At 33.3% G+C, this 26,790-nt stretch overlaps 1 protein-coding gene across 3 annotated transcripts in view; it reads left to right on the forward strand.

The window, feature by feature from the left end:
• Positions 1–7,903: 7,903 nt before the first annotated feature.
• The window catches only part of LOC149791227 (uncharacterized), a 66,383-nt gene continuing 47,496 nt past the window's right edge, over positions 7,904–26,790 (forward strand). For 2 of the 3 annotated variants that reach the window (XM_089969699.1, XM_089969700.1), the window contains exons 1-7: positions 7,905–8,172; positions 8,864–9,055; positions 13,577–13,680; positions 14,325–14,457; positions 16,147–16,287; positions 24,327–24,527; positions 24,993–25,109. In XM_089969699.1, the coding sequence (XP_089825825.1) occupies positions 8,097–8,172; positions 8,864–9,055; positions 13,577–13,680; positions 14,325–14,457; positions 16,147–16,287; positions 24,327–24,527; positions 24,993–25,109 (964 nt within the window). In that variant the 5' untranslated portion in view covers positions 7,905–8,096. Of the gene's footprint in view, positions 8,173–8,863; positions 9,056–13,576; positions 13,681–14,324; positions 14,458–16,146; positions 16,288–24,326; positions 24,528–24,992; positions 25,110–26,790 lie in introns of all 3 variants that reach the window. The other variant, XM_089969698.1, reaches the window with a different exon arrangement.

Consider the following 26,790-nt stretch of genomic DNA (forward strand, 5'->3'; position numbering starts at 1 on the left):
TCAAAGCTTCAGAGGGTAGAACTTTTCAACTTAGTGATAAAGTTAGAGATATCTTGCCTCTGCTTCAAAATCCTGTTCAAGATAGATAGAATGGTCCGTATAAAGTTGAAAAGAATGTGACTTCGAGTATGTAAACACTAATTGGAAGCGGAAAAAGAAATAACTTTGTCACAAGTTATATACGTATTTCGCGGGAGTATGTTGCTCGAGATAACTTTGTAAATCAGTCAATATATTTAGTTTTTCCTGTCCGACACAATGACACTTGAAATGATGACATACAACCGGAAATAATTTATCTTTTCAACCAGTCTTCAAAATTCTAAATTATTATAAAATAAGGACAACATAATTTTGCATCTACAGCCAGAGGAATAAAATAGATTAAAGCAACTAATATGTGAATATGAGCTCATGTTCTCAGATGTTCGATCTCAAACAAACAAAATTTACCAAAATGTTGAAGATTTTAAACAGGATTAATCATCTTAAGCAGGAATGTTTGAAGTAGGAAGTTCAGTATTTGCTGGAGAATGACTTTACTAAACCAATACAAAGTAAATGGAGTTCAATGTGTATTCGTGTCCTGAAACCAGATAATTCTTTCCTAACGTGTACATACTACAGAAAAGTGAGCAGCGTCACCAAAACTTACTCATTTCTAATATCTATAATTGCTGACTGTATTGACAGGATTGGAAATACACAAGATATCATCAAGTATGACATGTTAAAAGGATTCTGGCAGATTCAACGTACTGAAAGAGCAAAATAAATTTCGGTGCTTGCAACTCCCGATGGCCGCTATCAATATAATGTGATCCCATTTGGCATGAACAGTTCTCCCTCTACATTTCGTGGCTTAATGATCATGATTACATTTGACATATGTGGCAGTGATGCACACATTTACAACGTCATTATTTACAGCTTTTCCTGAGGGATCACCTGGAAAATATCAGGATATTGTTCGATCGGTTGAGTCAGACAAATTTGACAGATAATCTAAGTGAAAAGTTAATCTAAGCGAAAGTAAATTTTGCCAGACAAATAAAACTTGTTTTTCATACTTCACATTTTTAGGATATATTGTGGAACATGGTAATGTTAAGCCTGTAAATTTAAAGCTCTCTCTGAATTGTCTGTGCCTATCAGTAAGATGCAACTGATGCGATGTTTGGGTATGGCTGCGTATTATCGGATGTTTGCTCTACTCCCAAACCTTTCCATAATTGCTGAGGCCCTGAACAATTTATCAAATATGAAGACCCATTTTAATTTGTCTGACAAATGTCAGGAGGCGTTAGAAAAATTAAAGCTAACCTTAGGAGTGCACCAGTCCTCTCAGCTTTCAAGAGGTCGAACTTAATCAAATATATTTACATTTCAATCCTGTTCATATAGTCACCAGTTCTTGGTATTGAAAATGAGTTTGATTTGGTGCCAGATTTGACTTTTCTGTGGTATGTACATATTCGGAAGAATTATCTGTTTTCGGCACAAGAATACACGAATAACTCCAATTACGTTTGCTTGGTTCAAAAAGTAATTCTCTAACAAATATTCAATTTCCTTCTGCAACCATTCCTGATTAAGAGGATTCATCCTGTAATGGTGCTATGTTTTTGGTTTTGAATCTACAATTTCAACATCATAGTAGAGTTTATTTGTTCTAGTTGGATCATCTGTGATCAAGTTCTCAGATTCACATATTAACTGATGTAACTCATTCTTCTCCACTGGCTGTAGATATGAATGTTTATGTCGCGATTTAGTAATAGTTCAGTAGTTTGAAGACTGGCTGAACCACATTCATTATATTCTGGTTGTTTTTCATCATTTAAATCGTTATTTTGTGGGACAGGAACAAATAAATTTATCGAATGATTTACATAGCTATCTCGATCAACATACTACTTTAATATATTGATATGGCTGAGTTGTTTCACTTCCCGCCTCCCAGAAGTATAGATAATATAATTTAAATCATTTACTTTCGTTTAAACTGTATAGGGACCATAGTACCCTGCATGTGCAAAAGAGCTAGAACTTTATGATCAGGTTGAAAAGTTGTTTTATTTGCAATTTGGTGACATCTCATTTCTATCTCATATCTCATATCTATCCTTTGACAGATCCTATGCAACAAAAGTTTCCAGTTTTGTACAGTATGTGATAAGATTTTTTTTTCCTTTCAAGTGTTTTCAGATATCGCAATATTTATCTCTCCCACATTGTTTCAGTCAACTCATTTCCTTGAAGACATCATTTCCTCGACATAAACAACTTTAACTTAAATATAGGCCTCTGATATAAAATCAGCTAAAGTGTAAACAAGAACCAAAATGTACAAAATAATGTCTCTTTTTTATACATGTACATACAAAATGTTATTTTTTCCCCTTATATGTTTTACCAATTCCCTACAAAGGTAAAACCTTTATCCTCAGTTCGGTAAAGTCTGTTTCCATTGCTGCAATCATTAAGTTGCATCAACTGAAAAATTACTGCAGTATGAGTTAATATAACGAAAATGAAGATATATGAGAGTTACATGTGTATTACTTCTTGAGCATCTTCATGCATATTAACTCTGGAAGAAACATCTAATACTGTTTTTCATCCTTCCGCTTTGTCCTGTGAAGATTTAGCCGATTGGTCCATACATGCTGCATTTAATTTCTCGATATAAACATTCTTGTTTTGTTATTTAGAGTTATGAAAAATTCCTACTATTTCTTTGTAAGCTGTTGACATGAACAAAAGACAACTCGTATTCACTGCACAGGAGAATTCGAAGAGTTACACCTATGACGTAATATAATAAGGAAACATGATTGAAAATAATGCTCGAAGAACAAAGCATTTTACTACGTCTCTTTAGTCCATCAAATATCATTAATTTACGGCCATACACACTAGGTGAGAAAAGAGTATAAATAAAGTGAAGTAAAATATTGATAAGGTGAAAAATCTACCTTCAGTCATGGAGAAAGCGATTAAAATATTTGCATACGTAACAATCTATCTCATTTGTTTTGATGGTCAGTGGCACATATGCATAGTTGAGACTCATGTGTGAAAGATAACAATATCTACAAATACATTGCGAATGAGATAGCTGTTGGTTGCAATTATGCGTGAGCTGGGTTCTATTTTCAAATTTAAATCAGCTCATATAAGAAAACAATAATACGCGGTGTTTTGTTAGCAAACGTTTTATAAAGCACTTGGGCAAGATTCAATTCTGTCTGGCCTCAACTCTTTCCTAGTGATCACGAAAATATATCTGCCAAAAGCAAGCCAGATACTACCGGTATATTGTTTGTTAGATTTTAAAAAGGTACAAGAAGCCTGAAATAGATACGACATACTGTTTGGGAGATAATATTTGGAAGAATGGGTAACGACAAGAAAAATGGCACAATCTATCCGTTTCATTTTTGTATATGTACATGCTATTAGTTTTGCTTTGAATACGTTATCTCCTTTTCAGTAAGACATACTTCTCAGTTACAGCATGCTATGCTACTTACTATTAAGTCCTTCATGTACATAAAAGATACCATACCTGTAAAATCAATTTACATATATTTATGTTTTATATATACCTGCATACCTCAGAAATGTACTTAATGCTATTCTAACAGGTTCATGTGAACTTTAAAGCAAAAATAATTCTTGTTCAAATTAAATTAGATTATAAATTTAAAATCAAATTATCATAGAACTGAAATGACGAAAGCCCGTAGTAAATAAGAAACGACCGGAAGAAACTGTATATTGAATCATGACAAACCAATAAGTGTGTGTAGCAAAATATAGAAAGAATATTAATAGTTATTAGTGAATGTAGTTTTACTTACAAATATACTATTATATATTTCCCTTCGCTTAGTTACAATTTTTCCATGGGTTAATGTGTTTAGTGACTTTAAGGGATGCTTTGGCAACAGTAAGTTCCAAAACGTATTTGATAGTGTACATATTGGTATGTTTCGTGTTAAAATTATTAAAACATTGCATAATTTAAAGGGGGGGGGGAATGTAGCTGTCCATATATGATTTCAAATTTATGTTTCATTCAGAGTGCTGACATAATCGTGACTAAATGAAAACAATGCTATTTAATGTTATTTATATCAAACCATTTCCTAAACATTGTCAGACGGTATATTATCTCCTTTCATAAGAAAGGGTCTATTAATAGAGTAAATATTAACAAGGCATACCCTATTTAGTTCACTTGGATAACTTGTCACAATTATATGGAATGTTATTTGATGATCGATAAATGTTATTTTGTTATAATGAATCATAGTTTAAGAATACGGAAGACACTAAGGATGCAATTCAAATTTGTATGCTTTAGTTATCCATGCAATAAAACGAACAGAGAAATTATATTGCGAAATCAGTAATTTTAAAAAAGCTTTTCAAGATGTTGTTAAAGATAATATACGATACAGATCTCTGAAAATTATTATTCGTGGCAAACTGTTAAATTTTATTAAGAGTTGCATGCAAATGCAGGGACAAAGGATTTAATAATTTTCACGCATCTTAGTAGAAAAACAAAGCGTTTTAATTTCCAATTACTTGTTTTAATTTCCTATTACTAGATGTGAGGAAGAATATAAATTCTACATTAATAGTATAGACAAGGTGGCAATAAGTATGATAATACCATCTTTTGTCACGTATTATTATATTACTATCATTTTCTCTTGATTAAGTAATTGGTTCAAAGAAAAGGAAAGGTCACTTTAAAATTGTACTGTAATATATGGAAATTATCATTGAATATTTCAATGTAAAATACATACTTATATTCTGGAAAAGTGTACCTCGAAATTAGACATTATTCTTTCATAAGAAGGATATAGAGACTATAGAAAATGTTTCCTTATTTGGGCATTGTTATTACAGTCTGAAGCTTATTCCAGAAACACAAAACACCATCTTTCTGCCCATGTTCTGAAAGTTAGCTAACATTTATATAAATATTTTACGTATATTTAATTTATAGTATGTGCCTGAGATCTGTCTTTGACTGTGGGTAGATATTCGACATAACTACCATTGGCATGTAAAATCTACCTGATTTTGTCATTGCTTTAAGTGTTAAACAAGACGTATACTACGCTTTAGTCGAATGCCAGATATTGTTAATAAATTAGTGAATTGTTATATTAATACTCATGAGTTTTCCAGCAAATTGTCATCTTAAAATTGTTCTGTAATATTTGGAAATCATCAATACATAATTCAACGAAAAATAAGTAATTATAATCTTCAAAGGTGTAAGGCAACCTCAACATTGTACATGTTTCTTGCATTAGAAGGATATAGAGATTGTAGAAAATGTTTTCTTATTTGAGTATTGTTTTTTACAGTCCGTAGCTTAATCTCAGAAAATCAAAACACCTTATTTCTGGTTAGGTTCAGAAAGCCATCTAACATTATTATAATTATTTTATGTTTATTTAATGTATAGTCTATGCCGGACATTTGTCCGTGACTGTGGTTAGAGTTGCGGCCTAACTGACAATTGGCATATACAATCTACCTGAGTCCAATGGCGTTAAGTGGTAAACAAGATATATATTAACGTTTAACTTGAAGGCCATAACTTTTAAACCATAAAGTGACTTATTCCATTAGAAATCATTAGTTGTCCCGCCAATTAAGTCGGGAGAGAGTCCGTATATCAAGGTTACAAAGGAAACAATTATTCATTTCTGTTTCATGTCGGCCTTTGGGAACCTATAATCAGTGTTTGAAGTCGTGTATAGTTATAATTTGAGAATAAATATTCATATAAATTATTCAACGAGTAAAAATCAGCAAAATAAATTATTTCCCTAAAATACAGAATGAAACTTCAATGGCACTTACAGTATTGGGAATACAACCCCAAACAATACTAAAAGTATATACTTTTTCGAAAGAAATGCAATCATTTTGAATGTCTAAATGTATAGAAATGACATAATCCAGACTGTCTTTGAATGAGTCCTCAGCAGTCCCAAATTAGTGTTAAGTTCCAAAAGTAAATGAGCATTACTGTATTTAACATTGCATAATTTATATGAATAATTCCTCTTAAATTATATATGAGCGCAATTATAAGTAATTTCAGAGATTGATTATAAAACAGGAACGAAGTTTATTTTTACAAAGTTGCTATAAACACATAATTTGCTTGATGTGAGACAAGCTATTTTTTATTATGAAACAACCCCCCCCAAAAAAAAAAAATAAAAAAAAACAAACTACGAACTCGTAAAAATCTTTCAATCTTGAATCGACATTCAAGTTAACATCTTATTTACTTATTTGACAAACTTCAGGTAGCCACAACCCTCGATCAAGGACAAAACTCCAGGAGACAATATAGGTATACATAACAGATGTCGGTTAGGGGACGATTAATCTCTTATCATAGCCGCAGTTACATATATCTATTAAATTCAGCATTCTTTATTTTCCGCAAATTACGCATGTTGGATATTAAATCAGTCGTTTACATGTTAAATATTGTTCTTAGGGGCATTGATTTTTTGCGATTTATAGAACTTTACTGAATTGGAGTTCTTTTACTTCATGATATATCAGTCAAATTTTAGTTTAGTAGTTTAGTAAGCCATTTTACGATGCAATGTCAGGCTTTATTCTGCATCACCACCATCTGAGGGTAAATATAGTCATAGTACTAGATATGATGACCTGGTTGTGGATTTTGAATGACTTGAATGACATTTAAATTGAGTTGCTGGATATATGGGGCTGCAAATGGGAGCATTTCTATGATCGAGACAAACGTTTGGTTTGCCAAAAATGCAAAGACAACACATGCTGGTGCACATGCATTACCTGTTTGTAGGTTAGAGCTTTAGACCATGCTATATATCATAACAATGTGTTTAGCTCTTGATTCACATTAATATTTCCAAGCTGGAAGTGCCTTCTTTTATGTTGTTGTTTTCACGTGGCGGTTCAGTATTAGGTTGCATTCCATTGCAAGAATTGAGGCAATTAGCTACGATGCGATTAAATGCACATCCAATATAATATCTTCAACACATTCAATTTATTATCTGATTTTATGGTGCTTCAAATGAGGGCATTCAATTAATGCTAAAGTTCGGAATCGTGTTAGAGTTTAATTAAATTGCTTAGTAGTGAAGAAAGTACTAAATGTGCGTGCAAATGAATATCTTGATGTCACAAGGAATGCACATTCGTATACATTTATAATGATGATATGGGCTGAACCGATTTATACGAACTATAGTTGTTGGGTGAAGGTATATGTTTATCCTGTCTGCATATTATTTTGTCTCGATATAAATGAGGGTCTATCTTGTGCCGTTCCCACAAATGGATATCACGGCGGTAGTAATGGAAGGCTACCTCTATAGTCATTCCAATACCATATGGCAGGTTTCGCCATAAAAAATAAACTAAAACTAAATTGATTCAGAAAACAATTAATTTTTCTTACCCGCATGTGTCTACTGCTTTCACACGGTTAAAGTATTGGCAATTGACATGTGTTTTCTAGGGTGAAATACAGGTTCGTAACTGCAGTAATCAATGATAATGTCGATATAATGTTGATGTTGATTGTGGTTGGATTATAAGCAGTTCTACATTTACGCCGGAAAATATATCACATTTAAGAATGTACTAACGGAACAATATCAATGATTTGTTCGTAAACTACTGAATCTTATATAGTGACTAGAAATCTGGTTCTAGGGCTATATTTGTTCACTAATACATGTTAGTCTGATTAGTGGTATATTGAATATTTGATCCAGAATGAGGACTAGTGAATGAGTCGATACGAACTGAAACATTATCGTCTAGTACGTAGGGATAAAAGGCATTTGTCCCGGTGCAAACTATCTGTTCGTTATCAATGTCGGTCAAGATGCAAAGATCAATGTTGGGCACGCCGAATAACTGGAAAATATTCAAGTACTTCTGCCATATCGTATGTGGCTAACTTGTGCTTGTTTGAAACTTGTATGACAAAACTGCCCGGATAAATTCGGTATATAGAAATTTACCTGAAACTGAACTCTGTCATGGACTTTTTAAAAGTCCTAATTGCAGTATTGTTTGGCTTTGGGATCACGAAAACAACTAGTTTATCAACTTCAGGTAAGTGAAATTGTGTAACACTGCTAATTTAAGGAGTGAAACAAGTACATACATGGTAAATGACAATGTATAACATATTCATTTATGTTGATATTCGAAATGAGGAAGACGGTTACCAAACTCAAGATGAGCATATTAATGACTGAGGATGATTAAAATTAAATCCTGTACACTGTGCCATGACTTTTTGTCGTGCACCAGTACTAGGAAGACATGCATAGAGCGATATTGGGAGGAAAGATCTCTCTCATTAACCATGTCCATAATTTCACGACAATTGAGTTATTTAGATGGTATTCATACGTTATTCATACTGGTCCTTAAATTATATGTTTGTTGTTGTACAATGAATTCTCATAAAGTAAATGAACAGAATATTCAGTTCAAAATTGAGAAGTTTGACAAAATTGCTAAAGGTTAGTCACTAGTTAAAGTGTGTCATCCCGATTTCAACTCGATATCTATTTTCTAACTTGCTACTGCTTTTAAAATGTGCTTAGGTGGGACTCCTTATCCACAACGGGATAAGGGAAGAATGACGGAGACTGCAAAATATATATTTGAATGATATTGTTCATTACTCTTAGCAGATAACTGCATTAACATGTACTGTATCTACCTATCTATCTATCTCAAAAATATATATACCATTTTTGTAATACGTATGATGAGATGTATATTTATTTGGTAGTATCTGGAAAGGATAACTTTACGACATCAACTGATACAACGGATTGGATCAGCTCGTGCAATGGACGAAAACCAGCTTTAGTCAATGTTCACTGGGGCACACTCAGCTTAGATGATGATATTCCAATCCCTGAAAATGTATCAAGAGTTTGGATTGGGTACTATAGACAATATCAATATTTCAGTGTAAAAGGTATGTAAAAGTGTCGTACCTTGCATGTACAAACGAACGCAAGCAAAACCGTGATTGGATGAAAAAACAAATGATTGGATGCGTTTCTTTAAATTGTGTACATTTAGGCCAAACTATTTTATTCGGAAGGAATTTCTTTCCTGCTCAATTAAATATTTGTTTATCTATGTATCCTTGAAAGTTTGAAAGCTGGGGTACATTTTATTATTTTAGTTTTAACTAACAGGTGAACGACTAGCAGATATTCTGAAGAAAGAAACTTTTAGTTTAGTAAAGCGTTAAGTGGGCATAACATGGAATTATTTACCATATTGGCTTGAATTAGTATGTGTTCAATAGCGCGGCATATAAACGTACTTCCAACAAGCCATTACTACCTAGCGCCTCTGGCATTTCGATTATTGTCAATCAGAGACTCCTAAGGACTCCCATTTAACCATGGAATTGTTAATACAGCATAGGCCCATAGAATTTTAATGCAATAATGCAATTGTCTCCTAATTTGCTTTCACAAAGGTCTTGACGTTTTCCTGGAGTTAATCAGGTACACTCTGGAGAGGAGTGTCGATAAAAATTGACTCACAGAGACAGAGGAGAGGAATTTTAGACATTTATAAGAAAGTGCATTGGTTGAATCAAAAAGAAAACATTTTTTGCAATCCCTTTTGGAGTTCATCTTTGAATACATGACTCAAGAAACAGAACAGTACCGCAAATGTTTATAGTTTTACCCATTCAATCAAACAGTTTATTTAAAATATTGATATATTATGCCATCAAATGAAGATCTGTACAAAGAAGATAAAATAGTATGAAGCAAAAGAATGGTTACATAATAGAAAAAGGACTTACGCCTTTCAAGAAAACATGTCAATTATTACCCTAGGAAATTAGTGTAGGCAGGCCGTGTGGAAAACGGAAGGTTGTCCATATATATTCGTAAACAATATTACAAAAACATTATGAAAATGATAGATGTATCTTTTATATATGCGTAATGAGTAAAAATAAAATCGGAACAGGAGAGATGACATGTACTTTACGATGAATTTAAGTTTTCTGAAAGGACGAAAGCCTCTAAAATGTCTACGCACACATGTATGAAGAAAGAGATGATACTATATATCGCTCGTAATGTTATCGACGAACATTGACCGAAATCATTCTTTTTGAAATACTCAATAGGCACAGTCTAGCATAAAATAAATACTTTTTAAGAAAGTGACACAAGTTGAATTTGTACTTCAGCTGACTTGTGTTAAGAAGGTTACATTATTAAAATTGTCTTTGACCAAACTCGGTTTGTGAGTGTCGGTTTCCCTAGTGTGGGAATAAAATGAGTACCATGTATGACGGCGTTACTTCCCTGAATTTGTATTACTGTAGCGTTCATACCTTTGCAGTTTCATGCTCTGTGGAATGTATCAGGGGCAAACAATAAAAGGTTGAGCTAAACAAATTTGTTACCTTTAAGAACATTTTTTCCAAAGATATAAACCAAAACCATGATGTTTACAAGTACCTCTAATTAATAGTTGAATTATTTTAATAGTGATTTAGGATATGATCGATGCTGATTTAGAATATAAGCTTAAAAGAACTACTGCTAACGAGGCACTCCGAACCATGGTAACCATCTTGGAACTTAATAGTGTTGCATTGTGTCTAATGAATTATATTTACTGGTTACTGCATTTGTATGGGAAAACGTGAACGAGGTTTGTGTTCTCGTACTACTGCCCCGAGCAGAGACATTTAAACTTCGTTGCGCACTCGACATTACTTTAGAAACATTTCTCGTTTTAGTCTAATTAAAATTGAAATTTAGATACATATTTTCAATGAATACACATTAAGAAAACATGTCCAAGTTCGTCTGTAATGGATGAATTTTGTTTAGCTTTTGATCAAACTCAATTCTGCTTTCTGCTTATTATGGACTGGGTTTATTTGGTCCGATCAGTGCAGTAAGGAGACAGAGATCTCATTTGGAAATCTAGTCGAAATGATAGTTCCTGTGTAAATAAGATTTTCCATGACATGGGAAATGCCATTCTGATTTGCAGAACAAACAAAGAACGGACATTTTGAGGAAATTCAGGATGCTTATATGTATGTATATTTATTATAATTCTTATGACTAAATAAAGAAGACATACGTTTATATCATGTCACTTGCATGACCGCTGTTGGAGGGACTCAGTGATATGACCCGTATGATACGGTGTATGTCTTTTCTCGTTAGTCTAACATTTTATCAAAATAGTTACACGGGGAAAATTGCAAAGCAGTTGTTTTGTGACAGTTCATTTAGCCAAGGGAAATACTATTTTTTTATTCATCTTTACTTATAAACTCTGAGGATCTTAGTTTCCTAACAAATTCTTCAGCTGCATTTTTTCACCAATTTCGTGTTTGATTGACTTGTAAAATGGTACTTTATCGATCGATATGCGATATACCTTTTGCATGATATATTTAATGAACTTAGAGAGCACTAATCATAGTCGAAACCTATTTGTTAAAAGGTACGATTATTTCTTCTAAATAACTGTTTCAATGATCAGAACGGGATTTGCATTTACTACATCATTCACGTTTGTTGTTGATATTGCGAACGTCATGTCCATTGGTTTACTTGTTTGAAAATTAAGTTAAGTGACTCAGTGAGCTACTTTCACATCGTTACTTTTATCATCTCTAGTTTCAAATGAACGAAACTGCTTGTTTAGTCCATTCTCTAACAGATCTAAGCAGCAGAAACCTAAAGCGCCTAGTGCATGAGTGTACATGGTGAAAAATAAACTAGTTTGTTTATAAGATGTATGCATATTTATTTGCTTGTACATCCAAGCAGAGCATATGAATATCTGAAGCACATGTACTTCATATTTCTTAGAGCTGTTTAAATCAAGATTCGTGGTTCAAAGCTGTAGATGAATAATTTCGTTCAAAGATGAATGTTGATTCGTCAGTTTCATGGGCAAATATTGACTAATTACTGCTGTTGCTTTATATTGTACATATCAGGTGTTAGGAAACATCAATAACAGATGTCACATCAAATGCTAGCAGGCATCAATAACAGAAGTTACACCAAATGTCTCTTTTCATTTACTGAGCCTCATGTACCGGTTATATATGCACTTTTGTTGTATTGTGATTACCCGTTGTTACTACTTGCATAATTTATCAGGTTACAATTCAGACTTGTTTATACAAATGATGTTGGTGAAATATGACCACAGTAAAAATTGTACACTTATCACAATGCTTATGAAGAACACACAAAGCAGAGAGTAAAGAGTTGAGACTGGACATGTTTCTACATAATGGACTAGAAAAGTTATAAAAGAAACAAAAACAGCACCATAATATCAAATTAATTTTAAATTCATAGAATAAGTCTAGAGCAAATAAACCGAAAATATGAATATTTTTAGAGATGAGACTTTGAATAGTCTCCAACACATGGTGCCGGGTTGGAAAGACCATTTTATAAGTGGATATAGAAATGCTGAGGTCTATACCCAAGATGTGTAAAGAGTTCACTATCACCATTATGGAAACTATTGTATGTCTTACAAAATAAAGAAAACTGTAAAATATTTAAAGCCACATTTGCTTTCAAAAACACGAAATGAGCTTTGTAGTGTTTTAAGTCGGCCACTTCAATACCCGTTAACAGGTCATGTTCATATTAAATAGATTCCAATTATTAGTTTGGTTTACTACCTTCAGTAACCTATTACGCTTTAGTAAGGGTAGTACAAAATTGAACACTCTGAGATAGAAGATGCGCAAAGTGACCACGATATATGAAAACTTGAAACTGAAAAGTGTTTTCTATATTTATTCTTGCACGTTATACCGGACAACGTCCCTGTACGCGGTTGGTGAGAAGACAACACACAATCATCACTATTTAAGTTACATGGATAATTCCAGATTATTGCTGGCAGAACTTACACATATGTGTAATACAAATATATTTAATACTTAAATTTAGAAAACGAAATTGATACATTTATCACCTCGCTTGGAAAAGTTATGTGATTGGCAAATAAATGTCGTACATTTGTCGACCACAAAGCTGCTTTGATCACTTTTCATGTAGACATCGAAAATAAAATAAAACAAACACTATGTTAACAGCACAGAGGCCGACTTTTGTATATGCATACTAATTATGTTTTCTCTGGTGTCGCATCAAAATGATAGTAAATCAAGGCATAATTTCTCCAGCAGCGTTTCAAACTTTAAATCAATGTCTTCGATGAACATTCGGATTCCAAAAGCAAATAAAGAACTATTTTAAGACACTTGTGATATAACAAGTAGAACCATTTGGGTTTTAATTCACAATAGTATAAGTTCTTTAAATCTGTATTGTCTATTCTATGCAATTATTTGTTGCATTAAACGAAACATATAGTTTTTACTCTTTTACGTTACTTTGTTCACGAACATAGAGCATTCCTTTCTAGGTCTGAACTCATTGCTATATTTTATGTATTTTAGGGTGTGCTTCTGCAGGACCAGTAGGTAAACGTATCGGAAACGTTGACAATCCACTTGGACACTGCTTCTATCTATGCAAACACTTCAAGCACATTGGCTTAGCGGTAATTTATTCTCAAGACTTACACAACTAGCTACAGTTCGTCACTGGAAATAGACGTCTTTGCACCAGTGAACATAAATGTGAAGACTCTTTCAAGGAAAATAATTAAATTTGGAAAAAAATGTACTGGCTAAAATGCATTGCTTTAGCATGAATACACAATAGAAATAAATTAAATACGTCCTTTTTGTTTGACTATAGAATGATCTTTTAGTAAGAAAAGTATTTTGACTAGTTGTGTTTGATCTTTAAGTATCAGTCATATAAAATAAAAAGAAATATGCAAGTTTTAAATATTTTCTCTCTTTTTAAGCATTTACTTTTATTCAATTATAATATAGGACTTCTAAGAATTCAATATATATCCAACTAGTAAATTCTAAATATTAAGGAAATGTCAAGTGTTCTGTCTAATGCACACCATGAAAGCGTTATCGTCAATTGTTGAAGTTTCTTATCTTCTCCACCAAAAAAAATTAACATACGTTTCAAGCTTAATTACGCAAAAAACCATCAAGCGAACGGCAGGGTTATTGTTATATAGAAAACCAAATATATACGTTGACTGAATTTTATTAATATAAAAAAACGAAAATTAATTTTATTTACTTTTGTAATATACGACAGAGTTTCCATATCTTATAGGGTGCAATGTGTTATTGTTTACCAGACGACACTTATACAGCTTTACCAATCAAAAATGCAACATGCTCATATGAAACATGTGGGAGCGGTCTTGTTTGTGGCAACAATAGGACTATGTGGATATACGGAGTTGGTGAGTACGAGTAACTAAAATGTAACTGGAATTATATGCTGTTGACTATGATATATTAAATGCTTCACTGTATATGTCTATACTTGAAGAATAATTTATTCAACAAACAATTTTGGTTCCATAATGTGACATGTTCAATGTTTGCATATAAAATAAATTCATAGGATGCAGCTTTCATGGTGATCAACTTCCTTGAATTATTATAATATGACATCTAATCGAACAAGAAGCAGTTTACTATATCATTCATGGTCAATGGCTATGTGTGGAAAAATAACCTATTAGTATGAAACTTACGTATGTATTAGAAATCAGTGTTAATACTGTATTAATATACCATGAAAGTAGGTTTTCCCCGGATTTACAGTTTGAAATGAATCTGGCAATGATGTATAATGGGGATATTTTAATATAACGCTGTTGCTGTAGATCTTGCGTTGAAAGTGGAGTTGTGGTAATAGTGTTTGTTTTCCACATCAATTCATGCAAAATTGCTATTTCATAAATTGTATTCATCAAGTTTATGAACACAGATTGATTACATTTAAAAATGTTAGCTAGAGCACAAAGAAACCAACTCTTCCAGATACAAAATTTTATGTTGTGTGCGTGCATATTAGGTATGTTTATGATATGCATTTGCTATGATATTTATAATACACTTTCTTCAGGTAGAATGTTTTCTTTCATGAAATTCATGCCTTAGTTTGATGAAAGACCAGAGTAAGAAACGCTCACATTTTGTTATTCCTTCCTGTTTATGCTGCCGAATAAATCTCCTGGAGAATATATATTGTGTGTGTATTTCCTGGGAGCAATGCCTCCCGCACATGTTTTCTGGGTTTATTCAATACTATTGAGTAATTATGTCTGCGGTCAAATCACAATGATTATCATCTCATTTTCTGCAAAACTGTGAACCTAAATTCACAGGATACCATAGTTCTTGCATACAGGTCTTGCTAGACGTGCTTGTTTAGTATGGTATGCAGGTGGATGTAGACGAAACTGGTGTGTTGTTTGTTTTACTTAATTAGCGAACATCAGATACAAACAAATCGCTATGTTCCTGCCTATCACAGAATAAACCAACGATGGCTGCCAATAAAGGCTCAAAGTGAAATGACCATTAATTCAGAATGTATGCATATGAGTAATAACTTCTAATATGAGAGCCTGTAATGAGGCATTCAATTAACGGAAATCAGATTGATTCCTACGAATTTTGAAATAATATATTATTGCAGCAGTCTATGAGTTTTAGCGATACTCTTTCCATTTACTGCACGTTTGTGCATCAACGTGTCAACAAGACTTACTCTATACAATCGAGAGCAATGAGTGTGAACTTAATTTATTTCATATCCTTTTTGATTACCACCTATATAATATTTAGAGACATTAACCGCATTTGTGCCATGAAATACACCTTTGTTATTGTTGATGACTTTAATTGGTCATCAATAATGATCTGAATTAAATGATTTTGCTCACAGGAGTTAGCCAAGTATCAACAAATGATGGCAGCAAGCCATACACGCATCTAGGGCACACATATTTATACAAAAACGTTAGTGATCTTGGCAATATATGAAATGTTTGAATATTAAAAAATAATTGTTGTACGAGAGGATTTACTTATGAATGTTTTAATTTTTGTGTGCTTAATCTACAAATTTTTTCTTTCAGAAGGGAAAAACTTCAGTTGGATCTCTACGGACCATAATAGTGTCAAGGAAAAGTGTGTGTCGCTAACACAGACTACAGTTGGTGCAACCTGGCATGCTAACGAATGCAGTAGCGGTTACCGATCACTTTGCATGGAAAACGGTACAATAATACCCGTTACTATAGACTGCACTTTTCGAACGACTTGTGCAATTTATGTCGAAATTGCTGACAATATCAAAATTATTGACTGGTTATTGATAGAAGCAATGTTTGCTGTGTATAGTTAATATACATGCATTGCCTAAACTTGTATCCCGACTAGTCGTCAATCTATGGCAGTTGCTCGCAGTCTGGCAATATGATAACTGTACACGATTATATAGATAGGTATTATAGTTTTGCATGAGTTAAAACAATGCATGTAGATGTAAAGCGTATGATCGTTTTAATACTAAATCTTAATATATCATTGAGGAAGGTACACGAAGTTTATTTAAATACACCATCGTGCTAGAGAACAAAAATACGGAGCACAAAACTCAACACATCAGGAGCGAAATCCGAACTATACCAAAAATATCTCTGCTGGCGGTTTCAGAAAAAAAGGTCATGGTTATAATTACTCACGGATGACCGTAGAATGAATATATTATAAACATACGTCTTTGTTAACATTTCTAACGTCAGTTTTGCATACTTCAATGCATTGACGACGTATATGTGTATTACTTTTCTAACAAACCTGTTATAAAAACTGTTGAGAAGTTTAGATTTTACAAGACTATTTTTTATTAAGGATTTTGATTTGTTCATTAATTTTAAGTTTTACATTTTCAGTAATTTTGTAACAATTTAGATAATTCTAGTAACAGTTTTAACCACATTGTCAATTCAAGAGAGTTCAAGATTGTTCAGCATATACATTGCATACAATTAGAGTATTGCAGACTAGACGAGATCCGTAGTAATTTGTATTTAGCTTTTCCTTCACATCATTTGATTCATAGTTAGTATTATGCAATCTCGATTCGTGCAGATAAACTAGTGCAAGCGTAAACTTTTGGTCAATAAACTAATTTATAATTTTCAACTGTGTTTGCAAAACATTTGTATAAAACATTGATATCGTTAGGGCAAAAACAATTCTACCATCATGTTATGAGTAAATATAAGTGATGAAAGGTTAAAAATAACTAACGGTTTAAGCCAATTTCTAGCAGATATGGATATCACGGTGAATGGAACATTCAGTAATGAAATGAATGAATGCAAAGGTTTTTCGTGTACATAACCCTAATTTATGGCATTCTTTCACACCTTGAACAAAATGAATCTTTCTGTGCCAGCACAATATTGGCAGAGAATAAAAGTCTTAAAGCATTGTTTTCGTTTCCAATTTATGTCTGTTATGCCTGTTTGCACCAGATTAAACTAGAGACATGTTCATTATTGGTTATTGTTGGAAACAACAATGCCATAATGTTTTAACAAACAATTATACTCGATCTCCCAAAAGTATCTAAAGGGTTCGGTCATTTAAACATTATTTTTAATAATCACCCGTTGAACATTTTCTAGTTCTAAAATAAATAATTATGATATAATATCACAACACACGTATAAATTCCTAAAGGTAAGAACCTAAACAAAAAAGGATCATATCAAGTGGTATTTAATACATTTGAGTTTGAGTAGTGAAAGTGTTTCAGCTCTTTTAAGAAGAAAGAAGTGAAGACAAAAAAACCTTAAAAGATTTAGGTAAAAATGGGAAAAAAACTTACGGTTTTAGAATCAAATCCAAACAAATTCCAAGAATAATCCAAGAACTAAAAAATAGAAGTCCAAGCAATAAAATGTTCTAAAGAATCTGAGTTCGAGTCTCGACGAAATCCAAAATGGAAGGCAATGACGTATGCTGTAGTCAGTGTAATACTGATGTGTCTACAGTTCTTTGTTGAATTTCGGAAAATAATATTCCAGTTTATTAATTCTGTCAATTTTGACAACTGTCTTTGTCCAATAATCAATTCTGAGCACAAATATTTCCAAAGAAACTTAATGTCTTCGAATCCAAAGAATTGGAAGAAAAAAATAAAAAATAAAACTCCAACTTGTCACAACAAAAAGAAAACACTTAGACGTCTCAGTGTTTAAAGCCCAACTGAAATTATTTCTCAAAACATCATTATCAAATCTGGCTACTGCGCCAAACAGGCGCTCGGATGAGGGTATGTCCACTATAGAAACCAGAGTTTCAAAATGATTGCTACATGTTTCTAGAACAACATATCAGCTATTTACATGTCTATATCACCTAGTTCCAGTACGGCCTCAATTTTACTCTATGCATCCCACACTAAGAAAGAATGAAAACAATATAAAATAGTTGCTCACTTCAAATCAAGAATTAAGGTCAGAGACTAGGTCAGCATTAGATACAAAGTTTCCATATTTGTATTAACGAAAAACTGAACTTCATTTCTGGAAAATGTTAAATCCAGTATATAAAATTACATTACAATAGCATGTCCTGGAATAAAATAATTAAATAAAATTGAAAAGAAACAAACGAACAAATAAATAAATCAAATATCAATATTATCAAATATACCTAACAGTAGGTTGGAGCAGACATAATATGGAGTGATGCATGAAATTAATGAATAAATGTCTTTGTTGTATATCACTGATTCTTCCTAATTATACTCCAAAAGAATCAAACAACATTAAATTTATTAACATTTACTTTAGACAGTCCTAATACATTTTTGTTATGATCAATGCTCCTTTGTATTGGTGGTTAAACTCATTCAAGTCTTTGCACCATTACTCTGGAGTGGAAAGGAAAAAATGCCATATGAAAGATGGGTCACACTTAAACAAATGAGCAGTTGTAAATTGTCTGAATTCACCTGGCTTATCTAATATAGTGAGATTTACATTTGGTTGATATCAGTAATACAATATAGTTCGGTTTTAAATCAAATCTCTTATCATGAGAAATAGATTCCTGTTATATAAGGGTAGTCTTGAATATTTTGTCAATGGCATATTTCAATAGAAAGAAAGATATCAGACTTCAAGACTTTGACCTATATCATTAACCGACAATACTATAGCTCTTATCGCGCAATAAACAAAGCAGCCACTGTTTATTGTTTAACAAGTTATATTTAGGCCTATGATACTGTACATTTCTGTGCATCATCAGAACTCGGATTATTGATCAAACTACACTGTACATTTGGTTCTATATAGCTGTGTTCGTATTATACGTTAACTGTGAATCCAATTTACACAATATAAATGAAGTAAAATTTTAATGTGTAGAGTATTTTGAAAGAATGTACAAGTCCATCTGATTCTGGGTTTAATCTGATTTCAGTGTTTAGTTTGCATAACGTTACGAAAACGTTTAAATTTCCTTTTGTCTGAAATACATCACAGCGATGTCAAAGCGGCCGAAAATATGCCGTATAAGGTGTTACACACATGTTCCGAGTAAACTAACCAGCTTAGTAACTATCACGGAACATCAAAGATGACCAGTTTAGCTAATATTATGAGGAAATATATTATTTGATTTTGTGCAGGAAAAACTGACATTGACAAAACCACTTAGTAGTGATAACAAAAGGAATAAACACTACAATGATGCTGAAATATAAGAACAAAACAAACACCTGAATATCTTATCTTACTTTTGATGAAGATCACCAAATATAAATCACCTAGGAAAATCCTTTTTCTGTGACAATATAGATAGGAACAATCTCAAAAAAAACATTGGAAGACAATTATTATCTATTACGATGTGTATAATATTTTTAGAGCACAAAAATACAATGTGGGAGTAATATTCAAAACAATCTAATTTGGTAAAAGCTAATCATGATAAAATCGTCAAACAGCAATGGGTGCAGACTAAAATGACTTGCTGGGTGGGACAACTAGAAAAAACCATTATATACCGAGGAAAGAAACAGACAAAGGATCAAATCAGCTGCAAAACATAAGATAACAAAACAACAGAAAATTCCATTAAAAATAAACTTTCCACACATAAAAATGTTCAATAGCATCGTCACGTAATCCATGCAAACGTGTGTGCTATGGAAAACGTGAGCTATATGGGACAACGTGTCACTGAAAACACGTCAAATACTCTGGTGGGTGCTCATAATGTCTTAAATGAGACATCGGACTACAATCACATAATCATATATCCTGACCATGCTAGAATATTGTCATGCACTCCGGCGACGGTTCGCAGTGCAGATATTGTAGATATACCTGACGAGGTTGTATAAATGCCTGACGATGTTAGCAGCGTTGAGGAAACATCCGCAGCGTCAGCAATGGTAATGGAATAATAGTCTGGATTCAATTAAGGCAACTCGCGTCTGCTCGTGGGAAAAGAATTATAATACGTACACAAGAAGCGGCCATACATGTGTTATTAGGTCCAAAACAACGCCGCCTTTCAAACGACAATTTGACAATTTGTAATTCTTGCACGCTTGGTCTAGGATAATCAAGATTCTTTGTATTGCAGATGACATCACCACTGAGGCAGCTGAATATGCTCGTATAAAAATCAGCCGATGCCGTATTACACATAGCATCGCTATTGAGGTTGCCCAAATACCGGTTTTTACACTTCACTTCACCAGTGTTAAAGTGATTTATAAAATCATTGGGTAAATATTCCTGTCAAATACGTACCAGGTAAGTCCTGGTTTTATGTTTTTCTGAAATGCGTCCAAAGACCGTATCAAACTAACAGCTGTCAAGCAAATCTGGAGTTAAATCAAATACTGTTTTATATGTGCGTTTGCGTAATCTTACATCATCTGACACGGATGGGTTTAAGACCACAGCCTTGATACATTATTGCGAAACGCTCATAATCTTAAACCGCAAATATACCGATGCTATTAATGATGACATTTAAAAAGACTTTGAAAAGATTACCTAGGCCTTGGAAGAAGGAACAACACAAGAGTTGGATTGACTTTTAAAAGATGAGTGATAACTGAAGTGCATATTGTATCACACCTACATATTTGTGAGTTGAGTTGTATTCCAACACCAGCATGTGTTCTACCACGATTAGTAATTGACGTGAGCATTGGCGACAATAGACTTTTCTCAACAATTGGTGTTGTATCCCTTGAATGATCATACATACCAACCTCGTAAACGTTTGTCTAGGGGAACTTAACGTTCCTAATTTCTCATGTTAATAAGTTTGAATGACTCAGCCATGATGTTGCCGTCAATGTGTTTGGTTGTAACAAATGTTCACAACCAAAACGACTATCCACACATACACATAACAAAGATTCATACAGCCTGTTCAATGCTGATTTGCAATTGTTGCATTATTCAGAGTCTAGTTACAATCGTTTGTGCATCACACGTTTCTACGAATGGTATACCGCCATTGTGATATCTTTATTCAATCTATATATAACTTATACAATTTTGCCTACATGACCTTTGTCGTGATTTTAGATTGCATACAAGATGGAATTTATTATATCGAAGAGAGAGAGAGAGAGAGAGGATGAGGGTTGCTAAACAATTATTTATTACTGTTTCACATTACTCTTTGGGAAACTATTGTTAAACTCTTCAGTTATGTTAAGAGATATTTTGAGGGGCGTTAGTTGTCTGATTTACAGAAAGCTCTTTGACAGGAATTAAAGAAAGCTGATTGACATTTTGGACTAAAATCTATTTTGGGAATACCGAGATCTCATTCAAAGACATTATAGATTGTATTAATATGATACGACAATTCATTCACGAGTATTGACAATCGAAATTGACTCTAATAAAACCTACATTGTTGGCAGGTGAGTTAGTCTTGGACGTATGTAAACTCTTCACGTGCTAGTTTTATTACGACACAATTTAACCATTGTTGCAGCATCTTATCCAAATGCTCTACACCGATGCCGATTCGTTGTTCTTGCATATAATTATACTGCAACGAGTACCCGGGAGAGCATCCGTCGTTTAGTAACACCAACATAAAAGTCATATGAATATTCAAAGACGAAGGCTAATGTAAAATCCAAAATGCATTACATTTTGGTTGGGACATTCAATTTCCTATGTTGATCAAGCAAAAACGTGTTCCGTCGATTTAATGCAGAACATAATCTTTTGCAAGAGATGTATGTGGAACGTGTCCGAGAGTGACGTGAATTTACAAACAATCAAATATGATTCGGTCGCCAAAACATCACATGAGTGTATACCTACGAATCAAGGTGAGTTTATCGTCGCTTTACACCTAACGATGGATTGTCCCTGATGAAATTACCATTTACAAGTCATGACCTAACGTGGTTGGTGTAGTAATTCATTGTAGTAGCTCCATTTTATCAGGGACGGCCTACAATTCCTCTTGCACAAATTAACTGCTTAAAAATTTGGGGAGTTCATCACCAGTTGCTAAATGAGAACGTGTTGATTGTCTTGGAGAATTAATTCTATCTAAGATTGTAAATAAATCAATTGAAAATCCTAGGGTAGTAGTGCGCCTTTGCCTACCGTCTAACTCCGCATGTGCATATAGATAGCGAAAAAAAGTTATTTCTGAGTGTTTTTAACGGCCAATGGTTGTTAAGTCATTTTGTATGCAACGGTGATAGTTCTTCATAACATCAAAAGGTTTTAATCCAATCGTGCACTCTATCTCTTCATGCTTCCTTTGATGATACATCTTGCGATTCGTTATCTGACGGTAGGGTTACTTGCATTTGCTTTGTAGATCAATGTATTATTCGCACTCGGCTAGTAACCCAGACCAATACAAATTACAATAGCAGGACATGTCTAGGTTGTTTACTCCGTGTGAGGCTTTCTTAGAAATTCAGGGAAAACATGTACTAAACATCATTGACGATAAGATGATGATGCGGGACATAGATCCATTAACAACAGAATGATGATATTGTTCGACTACGCTGGCTATAACTCCAATTTTAACCTTTGAATGATGGAGGCAAAGTTGTGTTGCCAACACAACATTGTTGGATACCTGTGCTATCCCACTTATTGACTTAAAAAGACCGTTTGATGCAAACTTAAACCGATTTAATGATGTTGTTTCTAGCGGACACCAAAGATGTGGACCCAATAAGTGAAATTCAGTGACATTTTACCTGGCAAATAATTACCCATCATGGTCTTAGTGCAAAACACGAGATAACAACCAAACCTGTAGCAAGATGATAATTTGCCACTTGCAAGCGACTGAAGCTTCTCTGCGATTTAACGGTATTCAGGAACCCTCTGAAAAGTTTGCTTTCTTACATTTATATACATTATGTGGCACGTGTGAATCTAAATATGTGGTCGTCCATGGGTCAGAATCAAAACGGTGTTACGGTTCTGCATGACTTTCGTACGTTGTATCGGAATTGCTAATTTTAATTGGAACACCTAGAGTTGTTCTTTCAGTCCGTGGTTGACAAGCACTTTCGTGCCAGTGAACTGACAGAAGAAGTTACTACTGATACAATATGATGCAACTGATAAACGATATAAATGGTTTCTGTCTTCGGGCAGTTGCAAACAATAGGGCTGGAAATGTATGGAATAAATAATGCAAAGCAACCCTGAAATATTCTCAAATTCGGTAAGTGGAGCTTGAAGGTGGGATTCAGGTTAAAATATAACCAGAGAGTTGTAATAAATATTGGTACCTATATTAAGAATTGTAACCATTTAGTATGGTATGGCAACATTATGTACTTAGGTGCAGCTCACCCATGTCTTTACATTTAGCCACTATATTCAATGTGTATATTCTATTTGTAATTTTTCTTCAAAACGCATCGCTGCAATTTTCAAACAAGTGTACTCCTCTGCCAAAACCTGACACCATTCCCAAAAACTCATTATAAAATCACATGCTTAATTAAGAAATATCTACATTATGACGATAAACCCTATCACATGAGCCAATTATATTAGCTTAAAAGTTAATGGATTGATGTTAAGGTCTGCTTGATTTAGAATGTTTATCAATCTGATCCTTTAATCACACTATCCTCTATTTCAAGTGAGATATTGGAAATAATATGGGCATAACGTTACACCAAGTGTATTTACGACACTGTTGCCCATATGTATGATCTTGTTTTACATATAATATCTCATATGCATCTTTTGAACTACAGATGGTACCGTTGACAGAAAGGAGGCTGCTGTAGTTAGAGGTGTTTCCTGGGATGCTGCTCTAAAGATATGCCATGATAAATCGGAAAATCTTGCAAATATAAGTCATGAAAGTTATCGGAGTGTCATACTAAATCAACATATAGAATTCCTTAGTACAGGATGGACATCATTTGTTCGCGATCTGGTAGTTGGCACCGAAGGTAATTGGCTGTTAGATTGTGTACACTGTATCAATACATTCATTTACTGTATATATTATTGGAGCTGACACAATCATTGGAGGGATATAAAGAGCTTTAAAATGAACACAGCTTTTAATTTAGCTATATACTGTTTAATATCTAACGGTAACTGAACTTTAATTTGTTCCTACTTACTACATTGGAATTTCCTCTTTGAAGAACAACATCTTTATATTTTCTGCTTTTCCCACTTCTGGTTAAGTTCTCTTTATGAATAAAAGAATATAGTCATAAATGTAGACCATTTACACTATATATGTTAATAGTGCAATAGATAACAAACACACATTTCTTTACTAAATCGTGTTGTCTTAGCATCTTAATTCTTAACGGCATGCAACACGACGAAACTTGAAATGTATGCCACGTTTGAATGTATGTAGCCACTACCAATGTATTACTTTTATGTCTTTCGTTCCATAGATTTTGATGAAAAGCCAAGCGATCTAGTTGATTGTGCAGTTATTTATAAATCAGATGGAAAAATAAAACTGGACTATCAGGGTTGCAGCGAAAAGTTTTCAGCAGTTTGTTTGAATGGTAAGATTTGAGTTCACTTGCTCTTCTCTATCAATCATTATTACACTTTGGTCCTCGTGCGTTTCTTTAAACATTGCACTGTAATTAACTTGTGGATAAGATTTCTACATTGCATGCATGTCTGTTTGTCCTTCTGTATATATGTATGCATGCATGCAGGTAGGCAGGCAGGTATGCATGAATGTATGTATATGCGTGCGTACGTGTAAGTATGCGTGCTTATGTATGTATGTATGTATGTATGTATGTATGTATGCATGTATGTACGTACATACGTACGTTCGTATGTATGTATGTATGTATGCCGCTTAATTTCAAGATGCCTTCTTGAAAAATTGACAAATGTATCGGTACTCTATAACTACTCACGTTTAATATATACATAAATCTGATGCATCACCAACACACATGTGTGCACTGTTTGCATCAAAATCAAAATAAAGTTGCGCTATGGGAATGAAAAAGGCAGATTATATGAAAAGAATATTAAGGAAATTCCATACAGCATCTACCAATTGTTACTTACAGCTACGTCTTTACCTTAGGCTCATGTCCATTAATTGCAATGACCTATAAATAACTATTTTATGTATTTTAGTATTTTATGAATTCTTAATGATGACATGTGTTTGGCAATTTCCCAATGAATCAGTAAGTTACGTGGTTAGTGTTGCTATGTCCGTCAGGTGGGGTGTTTTGCGATATAAGCCTCGAGAGAGGTATTGCGATTTAAGGTGCAATAGGGTTCAAAAGATGCATATAAAGAACGACTTTGATTTTTGTCCTAATTTTCTATTTCCTGGCAATGGCAGTATTTCTATATCAGTGTGCAGATGTATTTAATGTTGTGTTTATATTTAATCTCAGAAGAATAATTTGTTCGGATTGTTTGTCGAAATCACTAATTGACTTTCTGTTAAAAAGTATTCTGGGATTATCGTTAATTCATCGAATTGCGATTAGCAAAATGCCATTGCGATACATGAAGACAGTTGGCACTTAAATGCACAATAGTTTAGACTGAATTTGTGACATTTATATATTTTAACTCAATAAATACTATGCAAAAGGCATTTTTTTATATCTGAAGTACGTAGAGTTTATAATTATGAAATACGAGCGCTCCGATATCTTTGTACTAGCGTAACGATCTACTGTCTCCATCTCGAAACACGTGATCGGCAATGATCGGCAGATCCCGGAAAGAATTAATATGACCTAAATTTGCATAATTATACCCTATTTATTATCTACACCGAAGTCGATGACGTAGAAAATAAACACGGTTCCATAACGTGCAACATTTCAACAACGGTGAGTACGATATTTTCCTTTATAGACCCTGTCCTTTTTACTTTGTTTTGAGAGGAAGTAATGAAATTTATTTAGAACTACTTTTATTACTTTTAATAGATATTGTTAAAAAGCTTTTGTTGTATAATAATGATTTTAAATGACGTGCTTTGTAAAGTATTGCAATAAATCCTTTTATACTCGATTTCCGATTTTCTTAGAAAGTGACCTTCCTTTTAGCTACGTAAGTGAATTTGTTCATTTCCTAAAAAATACAGATCAGAAATAGGTGTTTTTGAAAATCTAAACATGCAGCATCAAATGAAGGAGTAACAAAAAGATTATGCATATATTTCAATACTAATTTAACAAAATTCACATACACACA

Source organism: Sinohyriopsis cumingii, chromosome 9, assembly GCF_028554795.1.
Source record: "Sinohyriopsis cumingii isolate HCF-2022 chromosome 9, ASM2855479v2, whole genome shotgun sequence".
In the NCBI taxonomy this organism is placed as follows: domain Eukaryota; kingdom Metazoa; phylum Mollusca; class Bivalvia; order Unionida; family Unionidae; genus Sinohyriopsis; species Sinohyriopsis cumingii.